General features: G+C 46.2%; 1 protein-coding gene across 1 annotated transcript; it reads left to right on the top strand.

The window, feature by feature from the left end:
• Positions 1-1,539: 1,539 nt before the first annotated feature.
• LOC101987391 (alpha-1,3-mannosyl-glycoprotein 4-beta-N-acetylglucosaminyltransferase-like protein MGAT4E) lies at positions 1,540-8,490 on the top strand. Its single transcript, XM_005348491.1, has 3 exons — positions 1,540-1,687; positions 1,754-1,831; positions 7,334-8,490. The coding sequence occupies exons 1-3, from the start codon at positions 1,540-1,542 to the stop codon at positions 8,488-8,490; spliced, it is 1,383 nt and encodes a 460-aa protein (XP_005348548.1).
• The last annotated feature ends 6,286 nt before the right edge of the window (positions 8,491-14,776 follow it).

Raw genomic sequence — 14,776 nt, 5'->3', positions numbered from 1 at the left:
GCTGGTCTCGAACTCACAGAGATCCGCCTGCCTCTGCCTCCCGAGTGCTGGGATTAAAGGCGTGTGCCACCACCGCCCGGCTCTACACACATAATTTTTAAAAAAGAAATTTGGGCTGGAGAGATGGCTCAGCTGCTAAAGGCCAAAAAAAAAAAAGAGTGAAAGAATAATAATAATGCAGCAAAGCTGCAGAGAAACCCTGTCTCGAAAAAAACCAAAAAAAAAAAAGAATAATAGTAATGAATTAACTATTCAATTAATTAAAAAAGTTAAGCCCCACTAAACTGGGAGCCATCGCTAGGAATGAAGGAGACTGGAGAATATTGTGGCCTCTGCGGCATAGAAATGACTTGGCCATGTTTCTTTTTTTGTGTCCTCAGTATGCTGGACAATAACTGAGCTCAGGTGACAAGGCGTATGAAAGCCTTTCTTCTGATAGTTTAGGAGCAATCAGAAAAGGTACTCAAGAGGGCTGGTACTCACTTTTGAGCCTGAGCTGGCCTGTGTTCCAATAACCCCAAACTCACCTAACTTACCTGCGTTAACAGACTCCTGCTCTCGCTGAGGCCCATGGGTCCAAGTATATTTAAAAGTCTCTGATCTTAGAAGACAAGGAAAGTATCAGTTTGTCAGAGACTTTAGCATCACATCAATTTCAGCTATGTTTATTTATTCGGTTTTTTGAGACAGGGTTTCAGATAGCCCAGGCTGGATTCAAACTCACTACACAACCAAGGACACATTGAACCCTGATCCTTCTGGCTCCCCCTCTCAAGTGCTAGGATTACAGTCATGTGCCACCATGTCTGTCGACTTTAGCTATTTCATTTTAATAGTTTGACTTGTGCTTCTTTGTTGGGTTTTGTTTTTTGTCTTGTTTTGTTTTTCTTCTGAGGCAAGGTTTATCTACGTAGCCCTGGCGGTCCGGGAACTCACTTTGTAGACCAGCCTGGCCTTGAACTCAGAGATCCTCCTGCCTCTGCCTCTTGAGTGTTAGAATTAAAGGTGTGTACCACCACCCCACCCCCTAATAGTTTGACTTTTTGTTGTAAACCATTTTTCACAGGGTTTAACAGGTGTAACAGCACTGGTTGTCCTGGAACTCACTTTATAGACCAGGCTGACCTTGAACTCACAGAGATCCACCTGCCTCTGCCTCCCCCCGTGCTGGGATTAAAGGGGTGCACCACCACTCCCGGCTTTAACTCTTTTTTAAGTGCATACAGTACAATGACCATCTGTTTGCTAGTACAAACTAGCCATGTTGATAATGTTTCAGTTAGCCCTTATCATTCTGAGCAGGGGAAACTTTGAGAAAGTCGAAACTCCAAACAGATGTGTGAAGAAAGGCAGCAAATGTCACCACAGGACAGGAGACCTTCTTTCTCTAGGTGGGGAACACGGTTGTGTGTGTCCTGTCCAGTTCCCAGATCAGAGCCTAGCAGAGTAAGTTAACAGTAATCTTACAGTCAGAGAGGATGGAGTTCTCTCGCTGGACACCCTGACTTCCTGCTGTAGGAACCACATCCCAGAGCAGCAATGCGCTGTTCCATCAGGCAGTGCTTCAAAACCTCTCTGGCCATCATATTGCTGTGGTTCTTCATCATCCTGAAGGTGCCTGAGGAAATTGAAGACGTCCAAAATGTGGTGACTATTCTTTGGGGAACTGGGCGTGCACAGTGGGAAGGTGGGGACAGGCAGGTTGCCTAGGGAACCTGTCCTTTGCTTCTAACCCTCTCCACCTGGGAGCCAGAAGCTCTGAGTGGAGCTGGGGTGTGGATCTACCCATTATCCCATAAACTGGCTACATTTATGTGTCATGTTTCTCAAGGTAAAGGAGAAAAGAAATACTGCCAGAGCCATGACTCTTTTGTCCCATGGCAGGCACTGTGTTGGACTTGCTCGAGAAGACTGGGTCACCTTACCTCTGCCCCTGAAATGGCATATAGGAGGCTAGGAGAAATATTTTGTTGTTTTGTTTTGTGTTTTTTGTTTGTTTGTTTTGTTTTGTTTTTTGGGACAGGGTTTCTCTGTAGCTTTGGAACCTGTCCTGGAACTAGCTCTTATAGACCAGGTTGGCCTCAGACTCACAGAGATCCGCCTGCCTCTGCCTCCCGAGTGCTGGGATTAAAGGCGTGCACCATCACTGCCTGGCTCTAGCAGAAATATTGATTGACATATATGTCAATGGTCCAGGTGATGAGGCATAGCAGTAAGAAGAAGCCCAGATCCCTAGAAGACTGGCAGACCATCACCTCCAAATATTTGGAAAAAATCCACCAGAGAAGAAAGAGTAAGTACCAGGGAGAGGGAGCCGGAGTGTCTCAGGGAGGGAGGATCCTATGAGGGAAGATGACTAGGAAAGAAGAGAACTGGAGGAGGAAAGGCAGAACTCTGTTCAGGAATACTTGAATCTGACTGTCAGTCCCCTCCCAGAACATTGACAAATCAGGGGATGAGGAAGAAAGAACAGATCAAGGTAGTCTTTCAATAGGTGGAATCAGGTGGTGGAAGGTAGTTCAGTGGTTAGCAGCACTTACTTTTCTTCCAGAGGACCTGAGTTCAGTTCCCAGCATCACACACACACACACACACACACACACACACACACACACACACGCACATGCCTGTAGGCAGACTTTTCTGTATTCCACCAGTCAGCTGTCCTGCTGCCTAACTCCTGAATATAATAATCACACACTACACAGAAACTTAATATCAATTATAAATGCTTGGCCAAGGGGGCTGGAGAGATGGCTCAGAGGTTAAGAGTACCGACTGCTCTTCCAGAGGTCCTGAGTTCAATTCCCAGCAACCACATGGTGGCTCACAACCATCTGTAATGAGATCTGGTGCCCTCTTCTGGCGTGCGGGCATACATGGAGGCTGAACACTGTGTACATAATAAATAAATAAATAAATAAATCTTAAAAAAAATGCTTGGCCAATAGCTTAGATTTGTTACTAACTAGCTCTTTCCAATTAAATTAACCCATATTTCTTATCTACACTTTACCACGTGGCAGTACCTTTTTTTAGCACAGCATCTTGTTTCTCTGTGTGTCTCCTGGTGACCCCTGCTCTCTTCTACCCAGTGCTGTCCTTCTGTCCGTAAGTCCCACCCAACCTTTTCCTGCCTCGCTATTGGCCAGTCAGCTCTTTATTAGCCAATGAGAGTAACACATATTCACAGTGAACAAAAGGATTGTTCCACATCACACACCACACACACATACTCACATGCATAGATATATAGATATAGATAAATATAAAATACTTAAAGTAGGTGAATACAGTATGTTGACTACATATTTCAAAACATTTCTGAACATTACAATGTATATAGACTCATCTGCAATATCATACATGTTTACATTGGGTAAACAAGGAGCATAACTCCATTGTGTAACCTAATACTTCAATCTGCAATTATGATCATGACCTAGGAATGGATGGTTATGTGGCTTTTGGTGGTGGTGAGGAGCTGGAGGATGGATGATTATGTGGGTTTTTGTTTATTGATTTTGATTTGTTTTTTTTTTTATTTTATTTTTCGAGACAGGGTTTCTCTGTGGCTTTGGAGCCTGTCCTGGAACTAGCTTTGTAGACCAGGCTGGTCTCAAACTCACAGAGATCCGCCTGCCTCTGCCTCCCGAGTGCTGGGATTAAAGGCTGTTTATTGATTTTGAAAGAGTCTCACCACGTAGACCAGGTTGAGTTCATAGAGAACCTCCCACCTCTGCCTCTTGAGTGCTGGGATTAAAGGCGTGCGCCATTGTATCATGCTCTTTATTTTTAATTAATTGAAGGCATGTGTCTCTGTCTATGGCTACGTGTACATGCTTGCAAGTACAAGAGGCCGGAAGAGGGCATCGGACCCTGGAGCTGCCCCTATAGGCAGTTTGTAAGCCTACCAGATGGGTGCTGGGAACTGAACTCAGCTCCTCTGTCAGAGCAGTAGGAACTCTTAACCACTGTGCCGTCTCTCCAGACCTTATGTGACCTTTTTTGGAGGGGCATGATGCCAGCCATTGTTTTTTGTTTGTTTGTTTATGTGTGTATAGTATATAAGTATGTATGTATGGGTGTGTGTATGTGTGGTATAGGTGTGGATCCCCAGGAGCTGGAGTTTCAGGTAGACATGACCTGCTGAACTGGGTGCTAAAAAAAGAATTCTGCAACAGCATCAAGCTTTCTTAACTACTGAGCCATCTCTCCAACTCCACCAGTCTTTTTTTTTTAACTAAGGAATCTCCGTTTGCAGCCTAGGCTGACCTCCACCTCACTATGTATCTCAAGCTGGCGTTGAACTTGAGATCTTCCTGTCTCAGTGTCCTGGGTGCTGGTATTACACGTATGCACCACTATGCCCAGAAACTGTGAGGCTTTATAGCATTTAAATAAGAGGGAAGAGAGATTAGTTAAAATATTTAAAAGAAGAGTTGTGGCTAAGATTGTCTACATTCTTAGGTAGAGAAATTCAATGATTAAATAAAATATATAAGAATGAAAAGAAGCCAGGCAGTGGTGGCTCATGCCTTTAATCCCAGCACTCAGAAGGTAGAACCAGGCAGAGGCAGGTAAGTCTCTGAGTTCAAGGCCAGCCTGGTCTACAGAGTTAGTTCCAGGATTACGGAGAGAAACTCTGTCTCAAAAAAAGAAACAAACAAAAAACATCAAAAAAAAAATGAAAAGAAGAGAAAATCATTGGTGGGGAAAAAATAAAGTTAGTTGTTGTTAGAAAGATCAATCACAGACCAGCCTGGTCTACAAGAGCTAGTTCCAGGACAGGCTCCAAAACCACAGAGAAACTCTGTCTCGAAAAAGCAAAAAAAGAAAAAGAAAAAAAAAAGAAAGAAAGATCAATCACTGGATTAAAGAACATTTGAGACAGGAGGGTCATGGGTTTTAGGACTAAACTCAGGGCTGAAAGGACTTAGCTAACACCACAGTCAGAGGTGGCAGAACTGGGGCTCCTGGCCTCCTGGACTGAGAAACTCAAACAGTTGAGTGCTTTTATAGACTGTGTATCTCAGCCACAAAGCAACCTGGGGAGGAGAGGGTTATGTCAGTTTAGGCCTCCATCACTCAAGGGAATCAAGACAGGAACTCAGGCAGGAACCGGGAGGCAGGATCTGATACAGAGTCCATGGAGGGACACTGCTTATTGGTTTGCCCAGTTTGCTTTCTTCTAGACCCCAAGACCAGCTGCCCAGGGGTGAAACTCCCTGCAGTGAGCTGAGCCCTCCAACATCAGTTATTAATCAAGAAAATACCCTACAAACTTGCCTACAGGCCAAATTTATGGAAGCATTTTCCCAATTAAGACTGTCCTTCCGGGCAGTGGTGTCGCATGCCTTTAATCCCAGCACTCAGGAGACAAAGGCAGGCAGATCTCTGTGAGTTCAAGGCCAGCCTGATCTACAACGCGAGTTCCAGGACAGCCAGGACTGTTAGAGAAACCCTGCCTTGAAAAATCTTAAAAAGACAAAAAAAGTTACCCTTTTGCATGTGGCTCTAGCTTGTGTTGTGTTGACAAAAAATAACCAAGACAGTGTTTATGAAATCTGTCACCCAGTTCCTAGCACCTAGAAAGTAGACCAAACAAGAGTGGGCTCTTGGCTTTTAGAAAAACCTCCCTACTCCATATACCTTCGTTAAAGGGGACGTTTGGGAAGATGATTTGAACAAAAGAATAAAGCAGAAAGAATTATAGTATAACCATAACAAAAAGCTAATATTTATCAAGTTCTCCAGTCACAAGCTTCAAGTTGTAAAAAAGACTCAGAAAAAGGTTGGACGTGCTGACACACACATGCAACCTCAGCACTTAGGAGGCTGAGGCAGGAAAATGGCTGCAAGTTCGAGGTCATCTTAGGCAACAAGTGCGTTCCAGGCCAGCAGGGCACACACAGAAAGATCTTGTCTTTATTTTTTTTCTTTTTTGAGACAAGTTTTCTTTGTGTAGCCCTGGCTGTCCTGGAACTCACTCTGTAGCCCAGGCTGGCCTCAAACTCAGAGACCCACCGGCCTCTGCCTCAGGAGCACTGGGATTAAAGGTATGCGCCACCACACCTAGCTAAGACCTTGTCTTAGAAAAGAATATTCAGAAGGCTCCAGCAGCCCTTAGCTTAGTATTCCCTCAGCCCTTAAGTACATACAAGTGGTCTAGTTGGAACAGACTCTGAAGGTGGCATCAGGATTCTGCATGTCTAGTAAATTTGCAGATGAGACAAAAATTTCAGGATGAGTGACCAGACTTAGAACCAAGCAGGTGGCTCACAGCCGTTTGTGATGGGATCTGGCGCACAGGCACACATGCAGGAAGAACACTGTATACATAAGACACTGGGGTGGGGGGGGGAGTTGAGCAGGGTTTCTCTGTGTAGCTCTGGCTGCCCTGGAACTCTCTCTGTAGACCAGGCTAACCTTGAACTCTACCTTCCAAGTACTGGGACTAAAGGCATGTGCCACTACTGCCTGGCTATAAATAAATCTTTAAAAAGTAAAAGTAGCCCGGCGATGGTGGCGCACGCCTTTAATCCCAGCTCTTGGGAGGCAGAGGCAGGCGGATCTCTGTGAGTTCGAGACCAGCCTGGTCTACAGAGCGAGTTCCAGGACAGGCTCCAAAGCCACAGAGAAACCCTGTCTCGAAAAACCAAAATAAAATAAAATAAAATAAAATAAAAAGTAAAAGTAGCAAGAATGGGGGCTGCAGAGATGGTTCAGCAGTTAAGAGCACTGACTGCTCTTCCAGAGGACCCGGGTTCAGTTCCCAGCACCCACATGGCAGCTCACAACTGTCTGAAGATCCAGTTCTAGGGGATCTGACACCTTCACACCAGTGCACATAAAACAAAGTAAATAAACAATAAGAAATAAAAAAAAAAAAGAAAGTTCATTCTCTCTGCCAAGCTAAAAACTAAATATCCCAGACAGTGTTCTCTCATCTGTAAGATTAATTATGTGTGTATAATAAACACACGTGTATGGGTGGGTATGCATGGAGGTCAGAAGAGGGTGTTGGATCTGGGGCTGAAGTTATAAGCTGTTGTGAGTCTCCTAACATGGGTGCAGGGAACCAAACTTGGATCCTCAGCACAAGCAGAGGATGAACCAATTCTCCAGCCCCATTCCCTAATACTTTAAGTTTATTTTATTTTAATTGAGACAGGACCTCACTGTACTATGTTGCTCATTCTGAATTCCTGGTCCTCCTGCCTCAGCTTCACTAGTACTAAGGGGAGATACAGGCCTTGTTTCTCTAGTCTGTATGCTCGCTCTCACCACCCCACCACAACTTGACAGTTGTCCCTGTTTTACCTCTTCTTAGCATGGCTGACGGTGGGGATCACCTCAGTGTCACGACAGGGTCAAGGTGGCCTCTTGGATACACTGGCCTCCCTGTACCATGCCTCCTCCGTAGCCGAACAGAAACGGATAACGGTGCTGGTTCACCTGGCAGATTCCAACTCTTCCTGGCTCAGAAAAACTGTTCTCCATATTTCAAGCCTCTACAGCTCACAGATCTTGGCAGGGCAATTGCTGTTGATCCATGCCCCATCCGATGCCTACCCCACTGTGAATTACGACCAGAATGAGCTCCCTCAGGGGCAGCTGTACTCCAAGCAGAATGTAGACCATGCCTTCCTCGTGAGCTTTGCCGCAAAGCTCTCTACTTACTTCCTGTTGATAGAGGACGATGTCTTTTGTGCCCCCAATTTCATCACCCACATTCACTTAAAGGTGATCAACAGGAAGCCCCACACATGGGTGCTCCTGGAGTTCTCTAATATGGGCTTTCTTGGCAAACTTTTCCACAACAGGGACCTTCCTCTCCTGGCCCGTTTCCTCCTCCTCTTCCACAAGGAGCGACCACTCGACTGGCTGATCCCTCACTTCCGTATCCTCCTGGATCAGCCAAACCCAATCCTCTGTAGACCTTTCCTCTTCTACCACAGGTTAGCTCGCTTCACTTTGGAGAACAAGACCTTAACAGCCCAGGAGAAAAATCGCCACGGTCCTGACGTCCTCCCCGGAGCTGTATTCACAGACATGAGGCACTCTGGTGTTCACTCCCCCCAGGAGGCCTACGCTCTGGATGAGTCCTTCTTTTGGACCTACAATGTCACTACAGGGAACTATTGGATAGTGATTTTGAACCATCCAGCGAACCTGAACAGAGTGCAGATAAGAACAGGCTCCATCATGGACGGAAAGCACATCCTCAAAAAAGGACAGGTAGAGCTAGGCTACCAGCCTGAAGGTGAGCCCCCCAACTGTACCCACTTTACCCTGCTGGGCCATCTTGTGCAAGGGCAGATGGATCAGATCGTTCTGAAAAGCATTGGGTACCAAGTGAGCTGTGTGAAGCTGACGGTAAATGCCAATCAGGCCGGTGGTCTCATGATCAGGCATGTCTACCTCTGGGAGGGTGATGCTTTAAACGAAGCGCTGACCAGAGCTGACGGCATGGGAGAGTATGAATGATTAAAAGCTTGAAGCCATTTCACTCTGGCCAATACGAATGACTTTGGAGAAACCCAAGGGAATAGTAGGCAGGGAAAAAAGGCATTAGGAAATATTCCTCCTTTTTTACCCAAACAAGCCACTCTGGTAGAATTTTGTTATTGTTTTACTCTGACAAATGTAACTTCATCCAGTTTGGGGAAAAGCTTTGGGGAAAAGCTTTGTTCCCTCTTAGAATCCTTACATTCCTGGGATGCCTGGTTCTCCCCCAGCAGGGTGTGTGTAAGCCTGTAGACACACTTCATCTTCACAGAGATGGGAGTGGGGAGTAAGGTAGTAAGAGTGAGTGTGGAAAGCACACCCAGCTTTGTTCTGGTGCAGGAGACTGAGCACACACTCTGCCAGTGAGTCATACCTAGCCCCTAAGGAGTCCTGGGACTGACACACATAGGAAACAGCAAGACGGCTCAATGAGTAAAAGCTCTTGCTGTTCAAGTTTGGTGACCCGAATTCTATGCTGGAAACCACAGACTCCAGACTGCACACACTATCAAGTTCATGACACTCAATAACAATAGCAGTAATAATTAGAAATCAAGAAAGATTCTTTACAATGTTTTTCATTCTTTCATTTCCCTTTTTGTTTTGTTATTTAGTTTTTGTTTGTTTTTGAGACAGGTTTCTAATGTGGGATTCACCTTTGTATGCTATGAATATATTTTATTACTATTGATTAATAAAGAATTTGCTTTGGCCTATGGCAGGGCAAAATATAGCAAGGCAGGAAATCCAAGCAGAGATAGAGGAGGAAAGAAGGATGAGTCAGGCAGATGCCATGTAGCTGCTGAAGGAGAAAGACACCGGAACCTTACCAGTAAGCCACAGCCTTGTGACAATACACAGATTAATAGAAATGGGTTAATTTAAGATGTTAAGAGTTAGCTAAAAGCCAGGCGGTGGTGGCACATGCCTTTAATCCCAGCACTCGGGAGGCAGAGGCAGGAGGATCTCTGTGAGTTCAAGACCAGCCTGGTCTACAAGAGCTAGTTCCAGGACAGGCTCCAAAACCACAGAGAAACCCTGTCTCGAAAAACCAAAAAAAAAAAAAAAAAAGAGTTAGCTAAAAATACACCTGAGCCATCGGCCAAACAGTGTTTAATTAATATAGTTTCTGTGTGATTATTCAGGTCTAGAGGGCTGGGAAACGAAAACAGTCTCCATTTACAGGTTTGTGTGTGTAGCTTTGGCTGTCTTGAAACTCGCTCTGTAGACCAGGCGAGTCTTAGGTTCAGAGATCCATCTGCCTCTGCCTCCTAAGTGTTGGGATTAAAGGTGTACACCATCACCACTGTCTGGCTTTCTTTCCCTTTTTGGACAAAGTCTCACTGTGTAGCTCAGAAAGGCCTCAAACTTGAAATTCTCCTGCCTCTACCTCCTGGATGCTGGGATTATAGAACTTTGCTACCATATCAACGCTGATAAATATGTATGTATGTATATTGCCATATATGTCAGTACATGTTAGCTAGATAGATGATAGATAGATAGATAGATAGATAGATAGATAGATAGATAGATAGACAGATAGATGGATAGATAGATAGATAGATAGATAAAGATAATACTCACATGAGGGAAGTTACCTGGAGTGTCACTGGCCAACAGGATTGATGTGACCTAGGTCCTACCTGAGGCCAGTCTTGGTGATTTACATCTTGCAGCCAAAGGTGGAGAGTCACAGGGAGGTTCCTGCAGATGAAAGAGGTGGGCTTTGGAGAAACCTCACCACACCCACCGTCAAGCTACCAGTAGTGCCTAGCCTTCCTCTGATGCCTGTCCCTCTCTCTACCTCTACCTCTGAGTGACATCAGTCCAGTGACCTTGAGAAGCCCCAACACCCTGGCTCACCTGACCTATCCTCAGACACGCCTTCCAGGGGGCACGATCCAACTTTCCCTTACTCAGGCTGAGATGCTATGTGGCTGATACGGGGGTGGAGGTTCAAGTCTCTTTGGGGACCAGCAACTTGAGCCTGGTCAATTTGAAAAGTAGGGCTTCCGGGCTACAAAATGAAAGCACAAGCTCCCGCCCCCCCACTGTGTCTGGTGGATCCCCTCAGGTCAGCGGAGCAGCTGTTATCTTCGCTGACCTCTTTCCTTGTGCTGCCTGTATCTTTGTCAAAAGCAGGGACTTCCCATTTTCTGGAATGGCATTGTAGAAGAACGGCCTTCATGTTTCATGGCCACTTTCTGCCAAGAAAGCCCACGGTCAGAAGTGATACAGGTTCTGGCTGCCTAGTTGAAACCGGAGAAATGGTGATGGTCCCTGATTCTTGAGGACTGGAGACAAACCTGCGTGGCTGATGGGTACAGCCACCGAGAGTCCAGGGACCTCCCACTGTGACCCAGCAGAATCACCTCTTGTTCTCTTGGAGACAAGGTCTGGAACTATGTAGTCCAAGATAGTTTCATATTTACAGCAATCTTGCTTCGCTCTCCTGCATGCCCGTCTCCCCTTTAAGGGAGCCTTATTTTGATTTTTTAAAAATATTTATTTTTAATTCTGTGTGTGTGTGTGTGTTGTAGTTTTTTGTTTTGCTTTTTCAAGACAAGGTTTCTCTGTAGCTTTGGTGCCTGTCCGGGAACTCTTGTAGACCAGGCTGGCCTCAGACTCACATAGATCCATCTGCCTCTGCCTCTTGAGTGCTGGGATTAAAGGCGGGCGCCACCACCAGTATGTGTGTGTTGTGTGGGTGCATATGTAAACTGCATTTCTACCAAGTGAACTCAGGAGGGAGATCTCCATATTACTGAAGCAGAAGCGGAACAAGTGAGCTCTTCTCTAGTAACTGAAATTCAAGGACAGGACAAAAGCTTTAGCATCTCCCAAACCTGGGTTTTTAATTCCAGCTAACTTATAGCTGAAAGATCTCATTGGAGTTCATTTACAGACCTGTAAAACAAGGAGTTCCACCTACCAGGCAAGCTTGGCATGTGAAAAAAGGAATTCCTACACGTAAGACAGATAGTAGCCAGGTGGCGGCACACGTCTTTAATCCCAGCACTCAGAAGGAGGAAGCAGTTGAATCTCCATGAATTCGAGGGAAGCCTGCTCTACAGAGTGAGTTCCAGGGTAACCAGCGCTGTTACACAGAGAAACCCTGTCGAGAGAAACCACATTGGCTCCAGCGCTTACACACTACTACAGGCTCTTGTTCCTGGATGAAGATTCCTTAGCCTCAGCCTTCGGACTGCCCACGAACCCTGCTCGCTGGGTTTGCAAAGGGAGTCTCAGATGTCAGGCCCAGACATGCAGGACATTTCTGTCACTGTCAGTCCTGCCCCAGGTAAAAAGGGAGGGACAGGTTTTTTCCAACCAAAAGGCCGGGGAGAATGAGTGTCTTCCTTTGGTTGGGCAACTTCAAGAAACCTGAGATTCAAGAAGCAATATTGTCACCAAGAGGGCTAAGAGATAGGGCAGAGAAATCGGGTTCCCTGGATTTCCCATAAGCAACATCACTTTCCTTCCATCAGTGTGGGTGTAGATAGGCATCTGCTGGTAGGAGAAAGAAGGGCGGGTGATAGGGTTTAGCTGCTCGAGACTGCTGGGTCTGGGTTGCTAGACAGATAGCATCTCTACAGGGCTGTATGGCAATCAAATGTGTTTAATGTGTGAGGGAAAAGATACTTCACAGGAGGTCATGACGTTACCCGATTTAAAGTTCACCAGCGAGCTGGAGAGATGGCTCAGCTGGCAGTTAAGAGCACTGGTTGCTCTTCCAGAGGACCCTGGTTCAACTCCTAGAATCTACATGGTGGCTCACAACTGTCTATTACTCCAGTTCCAGGGGATCCAAGGTCTCCTTTGGCTTCTGCAGGCCCACATGGTGCGCAGACATAAATGCAGGCAAAACATCCATACACATAAAAATAAAGGTTAAAAAGAAAGTTTTAGAGTTCTTCAGTGGCTTCCCCACAGCTTCTGGGTCAGAGACATTTGTAAGAACTCGCTAAATTCATGGCTAAGCACTGCCTGTGGCTCTTGTAGCTCATCCTGTGGGCCTGAGCTCATCACTGGCCTCTGTTCTGCAAGTGCCGTTTTCTGGCCTGAGCCACCTCCACCTTGCTAACCACTTGTCCTCAGTCTTTTTCCATTACCACAAAGGCCGCCAAGGTCAGGCCCTCTGTTGTTTGTTTCCTCGGAAACCTCCTTCTCTAGTTTGCATGTCTCTACAGACGGTGGCTCTTCAGGGTTCCTGATCCCCCTCTTTAGACCCAAACACCTGCTTTCTGAGGTTAGAAGCTGCATGTCTGTGTTCTTCATCACTGTGGACCTGAGGTCTCACAGAGGACACTCAGCAGGCATTACATCTGCTGGGGAAAACAAAGCAACCGAATCAGAAACAGCACCACCTCTAGTTTCTTCAGTCCCCTTAGCCCCAAGTCTGAGGTAGTAGCCACTTCACCGGCTACCCCACCGCACTCAATCAGCCAAGCGCCTTTCTACTAGAAGAATCCAGAGAGGAGTCTTTTCCCCCTGTCTGTCCAGACTCAAAATATTAACTGAAGAACCAGCCTGTCTCCATCTTAGGCTTAAAAGCCATCTTATAGTAAAGACAAACTGGGCTCATTTCTGTTATAAACCTCTGTTTGTTTCTCAAGGATTGGGCTATACCCCACCTGTAATCTTACCTACACATGGTTCTATATTGCCCGTTCCAGGAATGTCACCCACGTCATTTTTTTTAATATTTATTTATTTATTATGTATACAACATTCTGCCTCCATGTATGCCTGCAGGCCAGAAGAGGGCACCAGACCTCATTACAGATGGTTGTGAGCCACCATGTGGCTGCTGGGAATTGAACTCAGGACCTCTGGAAGAGCAGGCAATGCTCTTAACCACTGAGCCATCTCTCCAGCCCACCCACGTCATTTCAAAACAAAAGTTTATATGTTTTCTAAAACATATAAAGGATGTTTATAACCATCTTGCAACCCTACCTTTGTTTCAAAAGCTTCTGTGACCACCTATGATTACCTAGTCAAGCCCCCCTTGCAAGCCTGTCTTTGTTTCAGGAGGAACTAACCTGATATGCTTATGATCTGCTCCTGCAACCTCACCTATCCATTCACCCTCCCTGTCCCTGAGCTGGAAAAGCCTTGGCTTCCTCTTGCCCAGGGCAAACCTCTCAAACCCCACTTTAGCGGGAGGCAGCCCGTGGACACAAATAACAAATCTTGCTTGAATTTGGCCATGATGACTTGGGTCAGTGGTCTGGTCTTCTCCCATCTTTGGGATTAACATGAATCACCTGCATTTTTCCTCTAGACTCCTCTCTGAGACCCTGGCCCTTTACCACATCACCTTCAGGTTTGGGATGTTCTGTGGAGAGAGTATTCACCAGTCAGCAAACCTGTGGAGGCGGTCTTCTCTCCATGTTAATCATAGGGCAGCTCCCGGCATTCCGGGCCTAGCTGTGTGCTGTCCTAGACCTCAGACCACGGACACATTTCTGCACGAGAACACGGGGATACTTTACAAAACGGCTGGCCTCGTGAGGTATCCAAATTACCATCTGGGTCAGACGCTGTGCTAAGCATTTCCAGGGCCTTCCTCGGTACGGCTCAGTGCAACAGGCTCCATTTACCTTATTTTACCTTTGAGGTTTGTAATTGAGTGCATGGCATGCTCACACCGCAAGTTGTGTGGACTTGGATGGGCTCTACTCAGAGCCCCAGCCTCCTTCCTGCTCAGCAGCCACACTCAGAAGCAAGACAGGTACGAAATAGGCTGAAGTTATCTAGACCCAAGTTCAGTCAGCAGCTGGGAAGGGTTGTCTCCCAAAGATAACCTCGAGCTTGTGTCTCTGGGCTCATGTCTGAGAGAGATGCGCAGACTCCCTCCTAGGCGTGAACCCTCACCTCCTTGGTAACTGTCACAGGATCCGCAGGAACGGGACCATGATGGAACAAGAAGCACACACAATGGGGACCTACCTCCACGGCACGTGCTTACCCAGCATGGTCAGGACCCTAGGTTTAACCCCCAGTCTGGGGTGCTGGGGCAGGGCACAGACAATCACAACGTATTCAAAAGAGGTGACTTCAAGTCTGTTAACTTCAAGATGTTAGGGATTTTTTTTTTTTTTGAAGTTCTATTTTGTTTGGGCCTGGATGGAGTGTCAGGCTGAGGAACAATTTCTAAAGTATGCACCATCTGACCATCCTGTTTCCTCAAATGTCTGGGGCCCTAGGCTGCGGTTTTCAACTCTGGCTGCACATTTGCTTCACTCAGGAAGGTTAT

Source organism: Microtus ochrogaster, chromosome 6 (assembly GCF_000317375.1).
Source record: "Microtus ochrogaster isolate Prairie Vole_2 chromosome 6, MicOch1.0, whole genome shotgun sequence".
In the NCBI taxonomy this organism is placed as follows: Eukaryota; Metazoa; Chordata; class Mammalia; order Rodentia; family Cricetidae; genus Microtus; species Microtus ochrogaster.
This window is presented reverse-complemented; position numbering and strand designations above follow the sequence as displayed.

Excerpts from the sequence above, each read along its gene's own strand:
- LOC101987391 (XM_005348491.1), top strand. The coding sequence starts at position 1,540 with ATGCGCTGTTCCATCAGGCAGTGCTTCAAAACCTCTCTGGCCATCATA. Across the intron at positions 1,688-1,753 it reads TGGGCGTGCACAGTGGGAAG|AAGCTCTGAGTGGAGCTGGG; the intron begins GTGGGGACAGGC and ends CCTGGGAGCCAG. Across the intron at positions 1,832-7,333 it reads TATGTGTCATGTTTCTCAAG|CATGGCTGACGGTGGGGATC; the intron begins GTAAAGGAGAAA and ends ACCTCTTCTTAG.